This window comes from Salvelinus alpinus, chromosome 9 (assembly GCF_045679555.1).
Source record: "Salvelinus alpinus chromosome 9, SLU_Salpinus.1, whole genome shotgun sequence".
NCBI lineage: Eukaryota > Metazoa > Chordata > Actinopteri > Salmoniformes > Salmonidae > Salvelinus > Salvelinus alpinus.
Window position 1 is genome coordinate 3,911,471 of NC_092094.1, and position 21,381 is coordinate 3,932,851.

At 42.8% G+C, this 21,381-nt stretch overlaps 2 protein-coding genes across 3 annotated transcripts in view; one reads left to right on the forward strand and one right to left on the reverse strand.

Annotated features, from left to right (window-relative positions):
• sergef (secretion regulating guanine nucleotide exchange factor) overlaps positions 1-5,131 on the forward strand; it is an 83,798-nt gene extending 78,667 nt beyond the window's left edge. Inside the window, exon 9 of the mRNA XM_071415712.1 lies at positions 1,631-5,131. Coding sequence (XP_071271813.1) covers positions 1,631-1,839 — 209 coding nt within the window. The 3' untranslated portion in view covers positions 1,840-5,131. The remainder of the gene's footprint in view (positions 1-1,630) is intronic.
• The window catches only part of LOC139584167 (voltage-gated potassium channel KCNC1-like), a 50,170-nt gene continuing 33,569 nt past the window's right edge, over positions 4,781-21,381 (reverse strand). For both annotated transcript variants that reach the window (XM_071415710.1, XM_071415711.1), the window contains one exon: positions 4,781-7,607. In XM_071415710.1, the coding sequence (XP_071271811.1) occupies positions 7,474-7,607 (134 nt within the window). In that variant the 3' untranslated portion in view covers positions 4,781-7,473. The remainder of the gene's footprint in view (positions 7,608-21,381) is intronic.

Here is a 21,381-nt window from a genome sequence, read left to right on the forward strand (position 1 = left end):
ACTGACCAGTATATGTCAGGTCCAACTAACTGACCAGTATATGTCAGGTCCAACTAACTGACCAGTATATGTCAGGTCCAACTAACTGACCAGTATATGTCAGGTCCAACTAACTGACCAGTATATGTCAGGTCCAACTAACTGACCAGTATATGTCAGGTCCAACTGACCAGTATATGTCAGGTCCAACTGACCAGTATATGTCAGGTCCAACTGACCAGTATATGTCAGGTCCAACTAACTGACCGGTATATGTCAGGTCCAACTGACCAGTATATGTCAGGTCCAACTAACTGACCAGTATATGTCAGGTCCAACTGACCAGTATATGTCAGGTCCAACTGACTGACCAGTATATGTCAGGTCCAACTGACCAGTATATGTCAGGTCCAACTGACCAGTATATGTCAGGTCCAACTAACTGACCAGTATATGTCAGGTCCAACTAACTGACCAGTATATGTCAGGTCCAACTAACTGACCAGTATATGTCAGGTCCAACTAACTGACCAGTATATGTCTGGTCCAACTAACTGACCAGTATATGTCAGGTCCAACTAACTGACCAGTATATGTCAGGTCCAACTGACCAGTATATGTCAGGTCCAACTGACCAGTATATGTCAGGTCCAACTAACTGACCAGTATATGTCAGGTCCAACTAACTGACCAGTATATGTCAGGTCCAACTAACTGACCAGTATATGTCAGGTCCAACTAACTGACCAGTATATGTCAGGTCCAACTAACTGACCAGTATATGTCAGGTCCAACTAACTGACCAGTATATGTCAGGTCCAACTAACTGACCGGTATATGTCAGGTCCAACTAACTGACCAGTATATGTCAGGTCCAACTAACTGACCAGTATATGTCTGGTCCAACTAACTGACCGGTATATGTCAGGTCCAACTAACTGACCAGTATATGTCAGGTCCAACTAACTGACCGGTATATGTCAGGTCCAACTAACTGACCAGTATATGTCAGGTCCAACTAACTGACCAGTATATGTCAGGTCCAACTAACTGACCAGTATATGTCAGGTCCAACTAACTGACCAGTATATGTCAGGTCCAACTAACTGACCAGTATATGTCAGGTCCAACTAACTGACCGGTATATGTCAGGTCCAACTAACTGACCAGTATATGTCAGGTCCAACTAACTGACCAGTATATGTCAGGTCCAACTAACTGACCAGTATATGTCAGGTCCAACTAACTGACCGGTATATGTCAGGTCCAACTGACCGGTTTCATTAAATAGTTGGGAAATGTTTATGTGCTCAACTGTTTTTACCAATTCTTGTTGGTGATCTTTTAGCCTGGTCACACCAGATCAGTTTGTGCTGTCTTCTCTTAGCCTGGTCACACCAGATCAGTTTGTGCTGTCTTCTCTTAGCCTGGTCACACCAGATCATTTTGTGCTGTCTTCTCTTAGCCTGGTCACACCAGATCAGTTTGTGCTGTCTTCTCTTAGCCTGGTCACACCAGATCAGTTTGTGCTGTCTTGCCAACTCCTATGGTCATTGTCATGCCAAACATGTACAGATCTGGGACCAGGGTAGGAATCTCCTGTCTGTTATCTCTAACTGACCAGCGTCCTCTCCTCATCTCTCCTCTCCAGGGGGTCGCCTGCTCTCCTGGGGGTGGAACGAACATGGGATGTGTGGTGACGGTTCCGAGACAGATGTCAGCGAACCACAGCCCATTCCTGCCCTCAGGCCTCTTGTGATTGGCTGTGGCGCTGGCCACTCTATGGCACTGTGTGCTGTGAGGACAGGTGAAGAGAAGTCTACAGAGGACATGGAGATAGAACAAGCTACGCTAGTTTGAAACTAGCATGTTTGAGCTGACTTATCAGGACTGTACTCGGGTAAGATGGCGGACCGCTTGTGCTGCTGGTTTGAAGCCAATGTCTATGGTTTTATATCTATGGCAGAGGACAGCCAGCTCACTGTGGGGCGTGAGAGGAACATGATAGACTGGGTGATCATGATTCATACCTTATGTGGAATGAGCCTCAGGGGAAAATCTGGGAGGAGGACATTCTGAATGATGTCAAGTATGTGGGTGTGTCTGTCTGAGCAAAATAACCAAAACCCCGTTTATGATTGTTGGCCAAAGTAAATTCAGTAACTAACTGCCTTTGTAATGTATTTTATTTCCATCTATGACACATTGCCCTTTTGTTCCAAGACTCACAAAGCCTGTCAGAGTAGGAGGGCTGATCTCGGATCAATTCTATTTTAAATTCTAATCAATTCAGAATGTAAACCCCATTTTCCAAATGTTCCTAATTAAAAAGCATTGAAGAGAATTGAAATTGGAATTTCAGTGCACATCCTGAATTGACTGGAATTAAAATGGAATTGACCCTAAACCTACAGTCCGTGTAATCGTATTCTTGTAGTCATTTAAAAAGACGAAACCGATCCTAGATCAGCACACACTTGATACATACGGCCATAGGTCTGTAATCAAAATGTAAGATGTCAAAATTAATATTGTTCTGGCGTTAGAGACGGGTGAGTTATGTATGATCAGGGACGGAGGCCATCATTCCTCGAGCCCAGTCCAGATATGAATGGGGGTCAGGGAGATGGATGCATAAATCCATAAGTCTATACATGATGCCTATGTCCCAAGACATAAAGTACCAATCAAAAGTTTGGGCGCACCTACTCATTCAAGGGTTTTTCTTTATTTTTACTATTTTCTACCTTGTAGAATAATAGTGAAGATATCAAAACTATGAAATAACACATATGGAATCATGTAGTAACCAAAAAAGTGTTAAACAAAACTAAATATATTATTTTAGATTCTTCAAAGTAGCCACCCTTTGCCTTGAAGACAGCTTTGTACACTCTTGGCATTCTCTCAACCAGCTTCATGAGGAATGCTTTTCCAACAGTCTTGAAGGAGTTCCCACATATGCTGAGCACTTGTTGGCTGCTTTTCCTTCACTCTGCGGTCCGACTCATCCCAAACCATCTCAATTGCATTGAGGTCGGGTGATTGTGGAGGCCAGGTCATCTGATGCAGCACTCCATCACTCTCCTTGGTCAAATAGCCCTTACACAGCCTGGAGGTGTGTTTTGGGTCATTGTCCTGTTGAAAAACAAATGATAGTGGGACTAAGTGCAAACCAGATGGGATGGCGTATCGCTGCAGAATGCTGTGGTAGCCATGCTGGTAAAGTGTGCCTTTAATTCTAAATAAATCACTCACAGTGTCACCAGCAAAGCACCTCACACCACCTCCTCCATGCTTCACGGTGGGAACCACACATGCGGAGATCATCCGTTCACCTACTCTGTGTCTCACAAAGACACAGTGGTTGGAACCAAAAATATCAAATTTGAACTCATCAGAGCAAAGGACAGATTTCCACTGGTCTAATGTCCATTGCTTGTGTTTCTTGGCCCAAGCAAGTCTCTTCTTATTGGTGTCTTTTAGTAGTGGTTTCTTTGCAGCAATTCGACCATGAAGTCCTGATTCACACAGTCTCCTCTGAACATTTGATGTTGAGATGTGTCTGTTACTTGAACTCTGTGAAACATATATTTGGGCTGCAATCTGAGGTGTAGTTAACTCTAATGAACTTATCCTCTGCAGCAGAGGTAACTCCAGGTCTTCCTTTCCTGTGGCGGTCCTCATGAGAGACAGTTCCATCATAGCGCTTGATGGTTTTTGCGACTGCGCTACATGATTCCATATGTGTTATTTCATAGTTTTGATGTCTTCACTATTATTCTACAACGTAGTGAGTAGGTGTGTTCAAACGTTTGACTGGTACCCACTCCCTTTCCCAGTTTGTCTTCCTGATTGATTTATAGGATACATAGATACATGCCAAGGGCCCGATTTATATATCCCCTCCCGGCCCTTCCCTCTCCTCTATTCATGTCAGTGTAAATTCTCATTGATTGACATGGCTATTGATGGCCTGACGTATATGCTAGGCCAGTGCTATAGTTCCATCTCTCCATGTCTGTCACTGGCCCCCTTTTTATTGCAGTGATCTTGACTGACAGATGGCACTCAAATCTCCTGGACTCCCTCGCTCAATAATACCGGGTGTCTGTGTCCCAAATGGCACCCCTAATTCCCTTTTTGTAGGGCGCATATGTCTCATAGGGCTCTGGTCAAAAGGAGTGTACTATATAAGGAATAGATAGGGCTCTGGTCAAAAGTAGTGTACGATATAGAGAGTAGGGTGCCATTTTGGACACATTTTCAGGCTATACTGTTTTACAGTGCTATATTGATATTTTATCCGCTGGCCCCGTAGAATGCTATATCTGTACCAGGCCGATGAGGTTATATGGGTAATATTTGTCATATTTACTGAAGTTTAAAGGTCATGTATAAGAGGTGATATAAGGATTGGATGACCGTTAAATGTCTTCACTGTATGTTATGGGGATTATGTTTACATTTGAAATTCTGCAGGTATTCTGTCAAATCCTGTCTTGTTTAAATGTTTCCAATTTGAATGGCCCTTGACACCTCTGATGGTGTCTGTGCATTCTGATAAGCGATCGTACAGTTCGCAGAATATATTACAATATCATTGTGTATGTTTATCTATGCAAAGAAATTATGATATGGGATTGGGAGGCAGCCTGAAAACATTGATGTCACTGAAATATGAAATTGTGATGAAAAAATGGCTATAAATAGATGACATAAAATGAAGATAAACCAATGAAATACTATCTTTGACTTTATTCAAAAAAAAATAATCAACACTCATTGAAAAATAATCGTATGTGTTTTAAAATGTTTATTTTTTCACTATTTAAATGTACAATCTGACTCTGAACTGTTCAGAACTTTGCAGAAAAAATACACAGAAATCCCTAAACAACAAACCAGTTGAAACGATCACTGAAGGGAACGAACATCCTGCAAATAACTAGACACACAGAATGTACACTGTTCAAACCAAACACTGTTCAAATTTCACAAAACGGACCACAATAGTTTCCTGTTTGTTGGGTTAATGATTGTTATAAAGGATTACTGCTGGGTCGTATTCATTAGGGGATGGAACGGGAAAAACGTTTCAAAATATTTTGCTATGAAAAAAAATAAAATACATGTTACTTATTGGATTTAAGTTCAAGAAGTCCCTCCTTGTTTCAGTCCGTTTACTTCCGTTTTGCTGCCTAATGAACATGACCCTATTCTTTGTTCCATGTTGGACACCATAGTTTCCTCCCATTGTGCTCAGGTAGTTCCATTGGCAGCCATTGGTCCAGCTGTGTTCTGTCAGGAAGCACATCTACATCTGAGTAAGCTGTCTGTCAGTAGGCAGTGTGTTTTTGTAGTGGTTTCATAAACATGTTGGTCCCTTAATAATAACCACTGGATAACAGTAACTACCAGATTTAATATTATAAATGATGTAAACTGGTGAATAACCCTTGACTTAAAGCCTGCAGGTATAATGCATTGTAAGACTTTATACAGCGTTGTCTCAGTATCATCTCATTGTGACCAAATAACAGTCATTTAGAGCCATTTTAAAGTGAGTTGTACATTTTATACATACAGAAACATAACATATTATAAGCCTTATAATAAGACATTATAAAGATGTATACATGTTTATAACAAGTAATACAACATAATACCTGCAGGCTAAAAGGAATACCAAATGATGCTTTTACAACCAATAACTAGAACTTACACTGAGTGGACAAAACATTAGGAACACCTGCTCTGTCCATGACAGACTGACCAGGTGAATCCAGGTGAAAGCTATGATCCCTTATTGATGTCACTTGTTATATTCACTTCAATCAGTGTAGATGAAGAGGAGGAGACGGGTTAAAGAAGGATTTTTACGCCTTGAGACAATTGAGACATGGATTGTGTGTGTGTGTGCCATTCAGAGGGTGAATGGGCAAGACAAATGATTGGCAGTGTATGGTAGTAGGTGCCAGGCACACCGGTTTGGGTCAAGAACTGCAACGCTGCTGGATTTTTCACGCTCATCAATTTCCCATGTGTATCAAGAATGATCCACCACCCAAAGGACATCCAGCCAACTTGACACAACTGTGGGAAGCATTGGAGTCAACATGGACCAGCATCCCTGTGGAACGCTTTCGACACCTTGTAGATTACGTGCCCTGACGAATTCAGGCTGTTCTGAGGTGGGAATATTAGGAAGATGTTCCTAATGTTTTGTACTCTTTTTGTATTTTCAACTTTTTGAATGATATCCACTATGCATTTTTTGGGGGTTTGTTATACTGCCTTGCCTAAGCTGTTCTGATGTTGTACTACTGATTATTGATATGACTGACAGCAGAACAAATACACTGACTAGTCTTTCATGTTGGTAAAAACACATTTCCCCCTGGCATGATTCAGTAAACTAGAGGCACTTTTCCACTATGATGAAGTGACAATGTTCTGGCTATGAGTTTAAGTGCCCTCACATGCTGATAGTAAAAAATTAAAAATTAAAATGTTGGTTGAAAATATAAGCCTACTGTTGCTAATTGGTATTTTCAACCTACATCCATGACATTGAATAAGAAAGATATACACATTGTTGTTCAACTGCAATCTTGTGTTGCTACTTGATAGGCTAAATGTCACACACACATTTAGCCTATCAGGGAGTTAGCCCTAAAGGGGAATTTGCTTAAACGACACAGTTGTAGGTTTTTAACTGACCGCTTTGGTAACAGCAGATCTGGTTGTTGTAATGCCTTGGATTAGTGATCAACAGCAAGGAAATGAGTGGTGTGTTTTAGAAATAATTATATCGCACTTTTTTTTGTGTGTGTTTGGTCTCCTGTGTGGAGAAACAAACAGTATTTAAATCCTAACTTTATCTCAGAAAGTATAATGGAAGGAATTTTTAATTTCACAGGTGCAAACAGTCCAAAAGGCTTATTATTATTATTATTATTATTATGTGACAATGACAGTGCAACTTTACTATGTAAAGACTTGCTGTTAACTCGGTTTTGTCTGGCTGACATAAGTGATAATCTGTTGAGGAAGGGGGGTGATAGAATTTATCTAACAGTTTATTATTATTATTATTTTAAAACAGAAGCAGCACACAAATATTTGATAATCACTCAAAATAAACATTTAGGAGTACTAGTACACAACTTTTGCACACACAAGCTTATATACAGGCACTAGGCACATACATACCAACAATAGGCACAGAACATTACAGTACGTTACAGCACAATAACCAATCACAGATACTGACCTACATGAGGCTTGACAACAACACTCCCTATGCTGAGTTAGGCTGCATCTTAAAACCAAATGGCACCCTATTCCCTATGTAGTGCACTAATTTTGATCAGGTGTGGGTATTTAAAGGGATTAGGATGCCATTTAGTCTGTGAGGTACAGGTTGCCACTAACACGCAATTATTTAAAACTAATTTTAACACACACACAACAAACGAGGCTAATGTGTTATCAGGTGGGTGGCTGGTGTTGCGGTGAGGGGGTCTTATTATGGGACAGACATATTGTGGTGGGAACACCATGGTTCATTACACAAACTGAGTCTGATGCTGCTGGTCTGCTCCGAGGCTGTCGCTGGGTGGTCTCTACAAACATATCAAAAACAAAACAACACAGACAATTATTACAACAAATGATGTATGAGGGATAGGAGGAAATGATGCTGACGATGGATAGGTTGACAAGGATACCTATACTATAACAGTGTAGGAGACTAGGCTAGGCTAGGATACCTCTACTATACCAGTGTAGGAGACTAGACTAGGCTAGGATACCTCTACTATAACAGTGTAGGAGACTAGGCTAGAATACCTCTACTATAACAGTGTAAGAGACTAGGCTAGGCTAGGATACCTCTACTATAACAGTGTAGGAGACTAGGCTAGGATACCTCTACTATAACAGTGTAGGAGGCTAGGCTAGAATACCTCTACTATAACAGTGTAGGAGACTAGGCTAGGCTAGAATACCTCTACTACAAAGGTGTAGGAGGTTAGGCTAGGCTAGGATACCTCTACTATAACAGTGTAGGAGACTAGGCTAGAATACCTCTACTATAACAGTGTCGGGGGCTAGAATACCTCTACTAGAACAGTGTAGGAGACTAGGCTGGGATACCTCTACTATAACAGTGTAGGAGACTAGGCTAGGCTAGAATACCTCTACTATAACCGTGTAGGAGACTAGGCTAGGCTAGGATACCTCTACTATAACAGTGTAGGAGGCTAGGCTAGGCTAGAATACCTGTACTATAACAGTGTAGGAGACTAGGCTAGGATACCTCTACTATAACAGTGTAGGAGACTAGGCTAGGCTAGAATACCTCTACTATAACAGTGTAGGAGACTAGGCTAGGCTAGGATACCTCTACTATAACAGTGTAGGAGACTAGGCTAGAATACCTCTACTATAACAGTGTAGGAGACTAGGCTAGGCTAGAATACCTCTACTATAACAGTGTAGGAGGCTAGGCTAGGCTAGGATACCTCTACTATAACAGTGTAGGAGACTAGGCTAGGCTAGAATACCTCTACTATAACAGTGTAGGAGACTAGGCTAGGCTAGGATACCTCTACTATAACAGTGTAGGAGACTAGGCTAGAATACCTCTACTATAACAGTGTAGGAGGCTAGGCTAGGCTAGGATACCTCTACTATAACAGTGTAGGAGGCTAGAATACCTCTACTATAACAGTGTAGGAGGCTAGGCTAGAATACCTCTACTATAACAGTGTAGGAGGCTAGGCTAGGCTAGGATACCTCTACTATAACAGTGTAGAAGGCTAGGCTAGGATACCTCTACTATAACAGTGTAGGGGGCTAGGCTAGGATACCTCTACTATAACAGTGTTAGGAGGCTAGGCTAGGCTAGAATACCTCTACTATAACAGTGTAGGAAACTAGGCTAGGCTACCTCTACTATAACAGTGTAGGAGACTAGGCTAGGATACCTCTACTATAACAGTGTAGGAGACTAGGCTAGGCTAGGATACCTCTACTATAACAGTGTAGGAGACTAGGCTAGGAGACCTATACTATAACAGTGTAGGGGGCTAGAATACCTCTACTATAACAGTGTAGGAGGCTAGGCTAGAATACCTCTACTATAACAGTGTAGGGGGCTAGAATATCTCTGCTATAATAGTGTAGGGGGCTAGAATACCTCTACTATAACAGTGTAGGAGGCTAGGCTAGAATGCCTCTACTATAACAGTGTACGGGGCTAGAATACCTCTACTATAACAGTGTAGGGGGCTAGAATACCTCTACTATAACAGTGTAGGGGGCTAGAATACCTCTACTATAACAGTGTAGGGGGCTAGAATACCTCTACTATAATAGTGTAGGGGGCTAGAATACCTCTACTATAACAGTGTAGGAGGCTAGGCTAGAATACCTCTACTATAACAGTGTAGGGGGCTAGAATACCTCTACTATAACAGTGTAGGAGGCTAGGCTAGAATACCTCTACTATAACAGTGTAGGGGGCTAGAATACCTCTACTATAACAGTGTAGGGGACTAGAATACCTCTACTATAACAGTGTAGGGGACTAGAATACCTCTACTATAACAGTGTAGGGGGCTAGAATACCTCTACTATAACAGTGTAGGGGGCTAGGCTAGAATACCTCTACTAGTACAGTGTACGGGGCTAGAATACCTCTACTATAACAGTGTAGGGGGCTAGAATACCTCTACTATAGTAGTGTAGGGGGCTAGAATACCTCTACTATAACAGTGTAGGAGGCTAGGCTAGAATACCTCTACTAGTACAGTGTACGGGGCTAGAATACCTCTACTATAACAGTGTAGGAGGCTAGGCTAGAATACCTCTACTAGTACAGTGTACGGGGCTAGAATACCTCTACTATAACAGTGTAGGGGGCTAGAATACCTCTACTATAACAGTGTAGGAGGCTAGAATACCTCTACTATAACAGTGTAGGGGGCTAGAATACCTCTACTATAACAGTGTAGGGGGCTAGAATACCTCTACTATAACAGTGTAGGGGGCTAGAATATCTCTGCTAGAAAAGTGTAGGGGGCTAGAATACCTCTACTATAACAGTGTAGAAGGCTAGAATACCTCTACTATAACAGTGTAGGGGGCTAGGCTAGAATACCTCTACTATAACAGTGTAGGGGGCTAGAATACCTCTGCTATAACAGTGTAGGGGGCTAGAATACCTCTACTATAACAGTGTAGGGGGCTAGAATACCTCTACTATAACAGTGTAGAGGGCTAGGCTAGAATACCTCTACTAAAACAGTGTAGGAGACTAGAATACCTCTACTAGAACAGTTTACGGGGCTAGAATACCTCTACTATAACAGTGTTGGGGTCTAGAATACCTCTACTATAACAGTGTAGGAGACTAGAATACCTCTACTAGAACAGTTTACGGGGCTAGAATACCTCTACTAGAACAGTGTAGGGGGCAAGAATACCTCTACTAGAACAGTTTACGGGGCTAGAATACCTCTACTATAACAGTGTTGGGGTCTAGAATACCTCTACTATAACAGTGTAGGAGACTAGAATACCTCTACTAGAACAGTTTACGGGGCTAGAATACCTCCACTATAACAGTGTAGGGGGCTTGGCTAGAATACCTCTACTATAACAGTGTAGGGGGCTAGAATACCTCTGCTATAACAGTGTAGGAGGCTAGAATACCTCTACTAGAACAGTTTACGGGGCTAGAATACCTCTACTATAACAGTGTAGGGGGCTTGGCTAGAATACCTCTACTATAACAGTGTAGGGGGCTAGAATACCTCTGCTATAACAGTGTAGGAGGCTAGAATACCTCTACTATAACAGTGTAGGGGGCTAGAATACCTCTACTATAACAGTGTAGGGGGCTAGAATACCTCTACTTTAACAGTGTAGGGGGCTAGAATACCTCTACTATAACAGTGTAGGAGGCTAGAATACCTCTACTATAACAGTGTAGGAGGCTAGGCTAGAATACCTCTACTATAACAGTGTAGGGGGCTAGAATACCTCTACAATAACAGTGTAGGGGGCTAGAATACCTCTACAAAACAGTGTAGGAGGCTAGAATACCTCGACTAGAACAGTGTAGGAGGCTAGAATACCTCTACTATAACAGTGTAGGGGGCTAGAATACCTCTACTATAACAGTGTAGGGGGCTAGGCTAGAATACCTCTACTATAACAGTGTAGGAGGCTAGAATACCTCTACTATAACAGTGTAGGAGGCTAGGCTAGAATACCTTTACTATAACAGTGTAGGGGGCTTGGCTAGAATACCTCTACTATAACAGTGTAGGGGGCTTGGCTAGAATACCTCTACTAGAACAGTGTAGGAGACTAGAATACCTCTACTATAACAGTGTAGGAGGCTAGAATACCTCTACTATAACAGTGTAGGAGGCTAGGCTAGAATACCTTTACTATAACAGTGTAGGGGGCTTGGCTAGAATACCTCTACTATAACAGTGTAGGGGGCTTGGCTAGAATACCTCTACTAGAACAGTGTAGGAGACTAGAATACCTCTACTATAACAGTGTAGAAGGCTAGGCTAGGCTAGGATACCTATACTATAACAGTGTAGGGGGCTAGAATACCTCTACTATAACAGTGTAGGGGGCTAGGATACCTCTACTATAACAGTGTAGGAGGCTAGGCTAGGCTAGGATACCTCTACTATAACAGTGTAGAAGGCTAGGCTAGGCTAGGATACCTCTACTATAACAGTGTAGGGGGCTAGGATACCTCTACTATAACAGTGTAGGAGGCTAGGCTAGGATACCTCTACTTTAACAGTGTAGAAGGCTAGGCTAGGCTAGGATACCTCTACTATAACAGTGTAGGAGGCTAGGCTAGGCTAGGATACCTCTACTATAACAGTGTAGGGGGCTTGGCTAGAATACTCCAAGTGATTTTAATTTTAGAAATTTGTTCCATAGTTTTCCCATGCATAAAACTTTGGAACAAAGTGTCATATACAAATGTAACGATGACATTACAGTTTGCGGTCAATTTTCAGTCTACAAGTTAATAGTCATTATATTCCGGCATCTTGACCATTCGTTCCCCGAAAAAAGTGTCTGAATTATCTTGATGATCCCTGCGGGGCGAGTGGCTAGGCTAGGCTACCTCTACTAGAACAGTGCAGGGGAGCAGGTGGCTAGGCTAGGCTACCTCTACTAGAACAGTGCAGGGGAGCAGGTGGCTAGGCTACCTCTACTAAAACAGTGCAGGGGGGCAGGTGGCTAGGCTAGGCTACCTCTACTAGAACAGTGCAGGGGTGCAGGTGGCTAGGCTAGGCTACCTCTACTAGAACAGTGAAGGGAACAGGTGGCTAGGTTAGCTCTACTAGAACAGTGCAGGGGAGCAGGTGGCTAGGCTAGGCTACCTCTACTAGAACAGTGCAGGGGAGCAGGTGGCTAGGCTAGGCTAACTCTACTAGAACAGTGCAGGGGAGCAGGTGGCTAGGCTACCTCTACTAGAACAGTGCAGGGGGGCAGGTGGCTAGGCTAGGCTACCTCTACTAGAACAGTCCAGGGGTGCAGGTGGCTAGGCTAGGCTACCTCTACTAGAACAGTGAAGGGAACAGGTGGCTAGGTTAGCTCTACTAGAACAGTGCAGGGGAGCAGGTGGCTAGGCTAGGCTACCTCTACAGAACAGTGCAGTGAGGCAGGTGGCTAAGCTAGGCTACCTCTACAGAACAGTGCTGTGGGGCAGGTGGCTAGGCTAGGCTACCTCTACAGAACAGTGCTGTGGGGCAGGTGGCTAGGCTAGGCTAGGCTACCTCTACAGAACAGTACAGGGGTCAGGTGGCTAGGCTAGGCTAACTCTACAGAACAGTGCAGAGGGGAGGTGGCTAAGCTAGGGTAGGCTACCTCTACAAAACAGTGCTGGGGGGCAGGTGGCTAGGCTAACTCTACAGAACAGTGCAGAGGGGAGGTGGCTAAGCTAGGCTAGGCTAACTCTACAGAACAGTGCTGGGGGGCAGGTGGTGGAATGACGTTAAAGAAAATGTGCTCTGTTAGTTTCTCATCATGGTAAAGGTGGCTGTTTTACCATGTATTTCCCATGCTTATAGCCAAGGCAAAGACAACGTTTCTATTCTTAAAAGAATATTCATGCCCAGATCATGCTTTTGTTGTACAAGTTGCATGTACAGAGGATCAGTCAGTAGTTGTCATGCTTTATGTCATGCTTCCATAGTCCCAACTCATGGAAGCACTCTTTGACCCCGCAAAGAAGTACTGTACAAAATATTTGAAAAGATGTTGGCAATACAACTGGGCCAAAGAACTACACTGTATGCTAGAGATAAAGTATAAAACATGAATGCATGTTTTGCCTGTTAAATAAAAACAGAGTCTAAAATACTGTTGTATACAAAATTTATTTCATGCAATAACTTTTTAATTTACATCTTGTATTTTAATACTTTAATTTGTGCATAATGTAAAATACATGCATTTTTACTTTTCCCAATAATCCCCCAAACCCCATACTGTTCTGTACTGAAACCTTAGAATTTTTCTTTACTTCTTTAATCGCATTTACATACGAGAATATAGTTCACCTGTATTTCTTTTTGACATGTAATCTTCACAAGGGTTTCACAGTTAAAATCAAGAACCACCACCACAGCAGCAGAGACATGATCAGACAAAAAGGAAACAGAAAACTTTGCCCAAATAAAACAGGATAGATTTTATTTGAGTTGCTATATATATTTTATAAGGATTAATGTTACTGGTAAATAAGTCAACTAAAGGCTTGTTAAAACTTCTTATGGATAGGGGGCAGCATTTTCACATTTGGATGATAAACTGCCTCCTACTCAGTCCCATATGATAATATATGCATATTATTATTGGATAGAAAACACTCTGAAGTGTCTAAAACTGTTTGAATGATGCCTGTGAGTATAACAGAACTCATATGGCAGGCAAAAACCTGAGACAAAATCCAAACAGGAAGTGGGTTTTTGTAGTGTTTGAACTCAGCCCCTATCGAATTCACAGTGGGAAATGGGTTATGTTGCACTTCCTACGGCTTCCACTAGATGTCAACAGTCTTTAGAACGTTGGTTCATGCTTCTGATGTGAAGGGGGGCCGGATGGGAGCTGTTTGACTAAGGGGTCTGCCAGCAGCCTTGTTCTCAGTCGCGCATTTCACATGAGAGGTAGCTCTCGTTCCATTGCTTTTCTACAGACAATGGAATTCTCCGGTTGGAACATTATTGAACATTTATGATAAAAACATCCTAAAGATTGATTCTATACTTAGTTTGACAAGTTTCTTCGACCTGTAATATATATAACTTTTTGATCTTTTCGTCCGACTGGACCTGAACGCGCATTTGGATTTGTTTTTCAAACGCCCTAACAAAAGAAGCTGTTTGGACATAATTGATGGACTTTATGGAACAAATCAAACATTTATTGTCGAACTGGGATTCCTGGGAGTGCATTCTGATGAAGATCATCAAAGGTAAGTGAATATTTATAATGCTATTTCAGACTAATGTTGACTACCCAACATGGCGGATATTTATTTTGGCTGTTTTGGGCTCTGAGCGCCATACTCAGATTATGCTTTTTCCGTAAAGTTTTTAGAAGTTTATCTATATTTCCATGTAAAACACATGTATTTTCATCAACATTTATAATGAGTATTTCTGTAAATTCATGTGGCTCTGCATGTTTCACTGCATGTTTTGAAACTACTGAACATAACACGCCAATGTAAAATGAGATTTTTGGATATAAATATGAACTTTACCGAACAAAACATACATGTATTGTGTAACATGAAGTACTATGAGTGTCATCTGATGAAGATCATCAAAGGTTAGTGATTCATTTTATCTATATTTGTGCTTTTTGTGACTCCTCTCTTTGGCGAGAAAAATGGCTGGGTTTATCTGTGACTTGGTGGTGACCTAACATAATCGTTTGTGGAGCTTTCGCTGTAAAGAATTTTTGAAATCAGACACTGTGGCTGGATTAACGAGAATTTTATCTTTAAAATGGTGCCTAATATTGTATTTTTGAGAAATTTGATTTATGAGATTTCTGTTGAATTGTATTTGGCTCCCTGCAATTTCATTGGCTGTTGGCTTCCTAGACAGGTTATTAAAGTATCTTTTTGACTTATACCTAAATATTGGAGCTGTAAAAATACATTCCTACAGATACAGATATAAACAATATATTGTTATATCAACTCCGTATCGGTGTGTATCCTTATGTATTGTTAAACAAAATGCAAACAGCTCATATTATCTCAGTAGTACGTTTTCTTTTTTTTTTCATTTAAAATTTGGTATATTAATTAAGTTAAGTTTGGTGTACTTAGTGAAGCGTTACTCTTTTGAAAGGAGGTCCCTGTATAAAATTATTTCCTAAAACCAGGGGTTGGAACCGGTTCGGGGAACGAAAGCGATCTATACTGTTCCCGAACAGAACTGTTATTTTAAAAGCTTGGGAACTGGTTAATAACATTTCTTTTTAACATTCCAGGCATTTTTTTACAGTCCCATAAAAAACGTAACAATAAAGCATCTATGCAAAGCTTTCATTCTGTCACTTATTCCAGCGTCTTCCTGCCAGTTGAAGATCTTTGTGTGTCTAGGCTACTTGCCCCTCCCCCTCCGAAGCATAGGCTACTTGGCTGGTTCAGTGTAACAGGGTCTAGGTCTGCTGATTCAGTACCACTACGTCTTGGCTCCTCGTTCAATGTGACAGGGTCTAGGTCTGCTGATTCAGTACCACTACGTCTTGGCTGGTTCAGTGAGACAGGGTCTAGGTCTGCTGATTCAGTACCACTACGTCTTGGCTCCTCGTTCAATGTGACAGGGTCTAGGTCTGCTGATTCAGTACCACTACGTCTTGGCTGGTTCAGTGAGACAGGGTCTAGGTCTGCTGATTCAGTACCACTACGTCTTGGCTCCTCGTTCAATGTGACAGGGTCTAGGTCTGCTGATTCAGTACCACTACGTCTTGGCTGGTTCAGTGAGACCGGGTCTAGGTCTGCTGATTCAGTACCACTACGTCTTGGCTGGTTCAGTGAGACAGGGTCTAGGTCTGCTGATTCAGTACCACTACGTCTTGGCTGGTTCAATGTGACAGGGTCTAGGTCTGCTGGTTCAGTGTAACAAGGTCTAGGTCTGCTGATTCAGTACCACTACGTCTTGGCTGGTTCAGTGAGACAGGGTCTAGGTCTGCTGATTCAGTACCACTACGTCTTGGCTGGTTCAGTGAGACAGGGTCTAGGTCTGCTGATTCAGTACCACTACGTCTTGGCTGGTTCAGTGTGACAGGGTCTAGGTCTGCTGATTCAGTACCACTACGTCTTGGCTCCTCGTTCAGTGTGACAGGGTCTAGGTCTGCTGATTCAGTACCACTACGTCTTGGCTGGTTCAGTGTGACAGGGTCTAGGTCTGCTGATTCAGTACCACTACGTCTTGGCTGGTTCAGTGTGACAGGGTCTAGGTCTGCTGATTCAGTACCACTACGTCTTGGCTCCTCGTTCAGTGTGACAGGGTCTAGGTCTGCTGATTCAGTACCACTACTTGCGGTCGTAGGCTCCGACAAAGTTCTGGCAGTGTAAGATTGGTTTTAGCCTTTATCATGCTGGTGTTTACGAGCCGATCCCGGTGACTGACCAATAGGAACACGGTATGCACTGAGTATGCACAGAATTAAAACGTTTACACGCTTTGCCAGAAGAACGATTTCCCTAATAATCTAGTTTACAATGACATCTGAAATCAGGTTACCTGATAGGGTTTTGATAAATGCACAAAATCACCAATCTCCCCCCCCCAAAAAAAATCTACCACACCGACCACGTTATTTCAGGGAAGCCTATTTGATTCTGAGTTCGGACATATAAAGTTTGTATGTGAAAACTGTTTTCAGTTTTTCCAAACTCACTTCACTTCACTTCACTCTCTCATAAGGATAGAGATAGGCTTGCATTGCTGGTGGTGTCATAAGGGCAGATCAAACACACCGCTGCAGTTGACGTAGCCTCTCAAGTCGATCGCCGAATGTGACGACAGAACTGAAGAAAATCGTACCATCTGGCCAGGTTGATATCAAGATTTTAATTTGGTAACATCGCACAATGTGACGTGATAATCGCAAAAGACTGAATCCGACATACAGTCAGCAAAGGCCTTAAGACATATTTTTTATATTTGAATTATGGTGCCGCGGTTCACACACAAGCTTGTTAGCTAGTTCAGAACGAAACAATTGGACAATAATTTTGGTTCCAACCCCTGCCTAAAACCATACAGTAAGTATACAATACCTGAATTTGGGAAAGGGAAAAAAGAGTCAGCTACATAAAACATTTCTGCTAAGAGTCTCTTGCTATAGAATAAGCTGATTTCAAGTGTGCATATAATAATAAAAAAGTTAGAAGAAGCTTTTGAAAGAAAACAATGTTTTTCTTACATGTGATAGTTAGCTTCTCGCGTTGAACATAATATCTCATGCAACACATGCAAATTAAACCACAGTTTAGTTTCTGTTGACAACAAAACATCATCACTAGTATCAAAAAAAGAATCGTCACCATTTCCTCGTTCTAGAATCCTCAGCATTCTAGATCTCTATTCATTACAGATTTTTGGTTGGGATCTGAACTGACACTCTCACAGTTTACAAAGTCTTTGTCAAGTCTCATAATTTAGAACTTCTCCACTTTGCAACAAATAAATACTTCACAACTGGTCTGCGTCCCAAAATGGCACGCTATTACCTATAAAGTGCACGACATTGGACTAGGGTCTTTAGAGCTCTGATCAAAAGTGATGCACTATGTAGGGAATATGGTGCCATTGAGCCACAGCCAACAGCTGAGAGCTGAGGACTCCCAATAAGTAAAACCATAGCTTCAGCATCATAAACATTGTAAAGCAGGGGTTAAATACATCTTATGAAATTGTCTTTCTTTCACAAGTTTTTTGTTTTAAAAAAGCAGAGGGAAAGTTATTAATATAGAACGAAAAATCTAAAGTATGAGAAATCAAAAGCAACAGGCAATGATAGAAAGGGAGAACATATAGACAATAGGGGATAATATCCTGGAGCTATCTCTGCCGCTGAACTGGGTAACCAATGCAAAGAGGCCCGTGTGGCAGTACTGAATATAAACTGGAGCTGATGACACGCCCAAGATAGGAAGAAAGGACAGCAGGATGAAAGGATAGCAGGAAGAAAGGGACAGCAGGATGAAAGGACAGCTAAGGATGAAAGGACAGCAGGAAGAAAGGACAGCAGGAAGTCACATAGTGACAGCATGTGTCAAGAAAGGGACCCCTAGCCACTTGGATTTCTGAAAGGGACAGCAGGAAGAAAGGACAGCAGCGATGAAACCGCGACAGCTCAGGAAGAAAGCCGACAGCCAGGAAGAAAGGACAGCAGGATCGAAAGGACTAGCAGGAAACAAAGCGACTCAGCAGGATAAAAAGGACAGCCAGTTGAAGAAAGGATCAGCTAGGAAAAACAGGAGAGCAAGAAGAAAGAGCCAGTGTAGGAGAACTAAATCTGTGAAGAAAGAAAGCAAAGAAGAGGCCGTACATAGAGAACAAGAGAGCAGTGCGTAGAGGCAGAGCAGGCAAGAGCGAGAGAGGAGAGATGAGGAGAGAGCAGTAGAGAGGAGAGGAGGAGGAGAGAGGAGAGATGAGGAGAGAGCAGTAGAGAGGAGAGGAGGAGGAGAGAGGAAAGAGGAGAGAGGAGAGAGGAGAGAGGAAGAGGAGAGAGGAGAGACCTGAGGACGAGAGCAGTAGAGAGGAGTACGGAGGATAGGAGAGAGGAGAGCCATCGAGCCCCCCGAGAGCAGCACGTAAGAGAGTGAGAGGCAGGATGGTAGAGAGGAGAGATGCACGGAGAGAGCAGTAGAGAGTGAGAGAGCAAGTCACATAGTGATAGGATTTGTCCAGAAACAACCCCTAGCCACTTGGTTTTCTGAGAGGTTTGGAGAGGCTTAAGCATTACGGTGACAACTCCACCTTGCCCTCTGATAGGCTAGGTGGAGGTATCACCATATAACCTACACCTATCCAATCCTCTCAGATCTTCACATGTGTCTAGCGAGTAGGGGCTACCGTTAGGGGTTGAGTGTGGACAAGCCCAAAGTGTCCTGGTGAACCATGCTGAGTTAAGAGAATGGATGGGATCTGGGAGGGAGCGTGCTGGAGGGGACAGGATGGACCTGGGGGAGGAAACGCAGGAGAACGACACTGCAGAGGCATCATGGCCGCTCATGCCAGACATGCTGTTTAGGAAGCTCCAAGGCTTGTCATAACCTCCAGTTGGAAAACAGAGAGTGTTTTGAGTACAGTACAAGACAATACCAGTGCAGCAGTTGGATGATGGACCCATGTCAGCCTTGTCTGTCTCTATGATGGACCCATGTCAGCCTTGTCTGTCTCTATGATGGACCCATGTCAGCCTTGTCTGTCTCTATGATGGACCCATGTCAGCCTTGTCTGTCTCTACGATGGACCCATGTCAGCCTTGTCTGTCTCTATGATGGACCCATGTCAGCCTTGTCTGTCTCTACGATGGACCCATGTCAGCCTTGTCTGTCTCTATGATGGACCCATGTCAGCCTTGTCTGTCTCTATGATGGACCCATGTCAGCCTTGTCTGTCTCTATGATGGACCCATGTCAGCCTTGTCTGTCTCTATGATGGACCCATGTCAGCCTTGTCTGTCTCTATGATGGACCCATGTCAGCCTTGTCTGTCTCTATGATGGACCCATGTCAGCCTTGTCTGTCTCTATGATGGACCCATGTCAGCCTTGACTGTCTCTATGATGGACCCATGTCAGCCTTGTCTGTCTCTATGATGGACCCATGTCAGCCTTGTCTGTCTCTACGATGGACCCATGTCAGCCTTGTCTGTCTCTATGATGGACCCATGTCAGCCTTGTCTGTCTCTATGATGGACCCATGTCAGCCTTGTCTGTCTCTATGATGGACCCATGTCAGCCTTGTCTGTCTCTATGATGGACCCATGTCAGCCTTGTCTGTCTCTATGATGGACCCATGTCAGCCTTGTCTGTCTCTATGATGGACCCATGTCAGCCTTGTCTGTCTCTATGATGGACCCATGTCAGCCTTGTCTGTCTCTATGATGGACCCATGTCAGCCTTGTCTGTCTCTATGATGGACCCATGTCAGCCTTGACTGTCTCTATGATGGACCCATGTCAGCCTTGTCTGTCTCTATGATGGACCCATGTCAGCCTTGTCTGTCTCTATGATGGACCCATGTCAGCCTTGTCTGTCTCTATGATGGACCCATGTCAGCCTTGTCTGTCTCTATGATGGACCCATGTCAGCCTTGTCTGTCTCTATGATGGACCCATGTCAGCCTTGTCTGTCTCTATGATGGACCCATGTCAGCCTTGTCTGTCTCTGTATTTCATACAACCTGTTACTGTCTTGTTTTCTGTTTCCAAAACACAAATGTCAACAGACGTCAGTCAGTCAGTGATGTCAACAACAGTGGTTTTCTCCATGCATTGGGTGTGTCAGTAGCATGCATTGAGTGTGTCAGTAGTATGCATTGGGTGTGTCAGTAGCATGCATTGAGTGTGTCAGTAGCATGCATTGAGTGTGTCAGTAGCATGCATTGAGTGTGTCAGTAGTATGTATTGAGTGTGTCAGTAGTATGCATTGAGTGTGTCAGTAGTAAGTATTGAGTGTGTCAGTAGTATGCATTGAGTGTGTCAGTAGTAAGTATTGAGTGTGTCAGTAGTAAGTATTGAGTGTGTCAGTAGTAAGTATTGAGTGTGTCAGTAGCATGCATTGAGTGTGTCAGTAGTATGCATTGAGTGTGTCAGTAGCATGCATTGAGTGTGTCAGTAGCATGCATTGAGTGTGTCAGTAGCATGCATTAAGTGTGTCAGTAGTATGTATTGAGTGTGTCAGTAGTATGCATTGAGTGTGTCAGTAGCATGCATTGAGTGTGTCAGTAGTATGTATTGAGTGTGTCAGTAGTATGCATTGAGTGTGTCAGTAGCATGCATTGAGTGTGTCAGTAGCATGCATTGAGTGTGTCAGTAGTATGCATTGAGTGTGTCAGTAGTAAGTATTGAGTGTGTCAGTAGCATGCATTGAGTGTGTCAGTAGCATGCATTAAGTGTGTCAGTAGTATGTATTGAGTGTGTCAGTAGTAAGTATTGAGTGTGTCAGTAGCATGCATTGAGTGTGTCAGTAGTATGCATTGAGTGTGTCAGTAGTAAGTATTGAGTGTGTCAGTAGCATGCATTGAGTGTGTCAGTAGTATGCATTGAGTGTGTCAGTAGTAAGTATTGAGTGTGTCAGTAGCATGCATTGAGT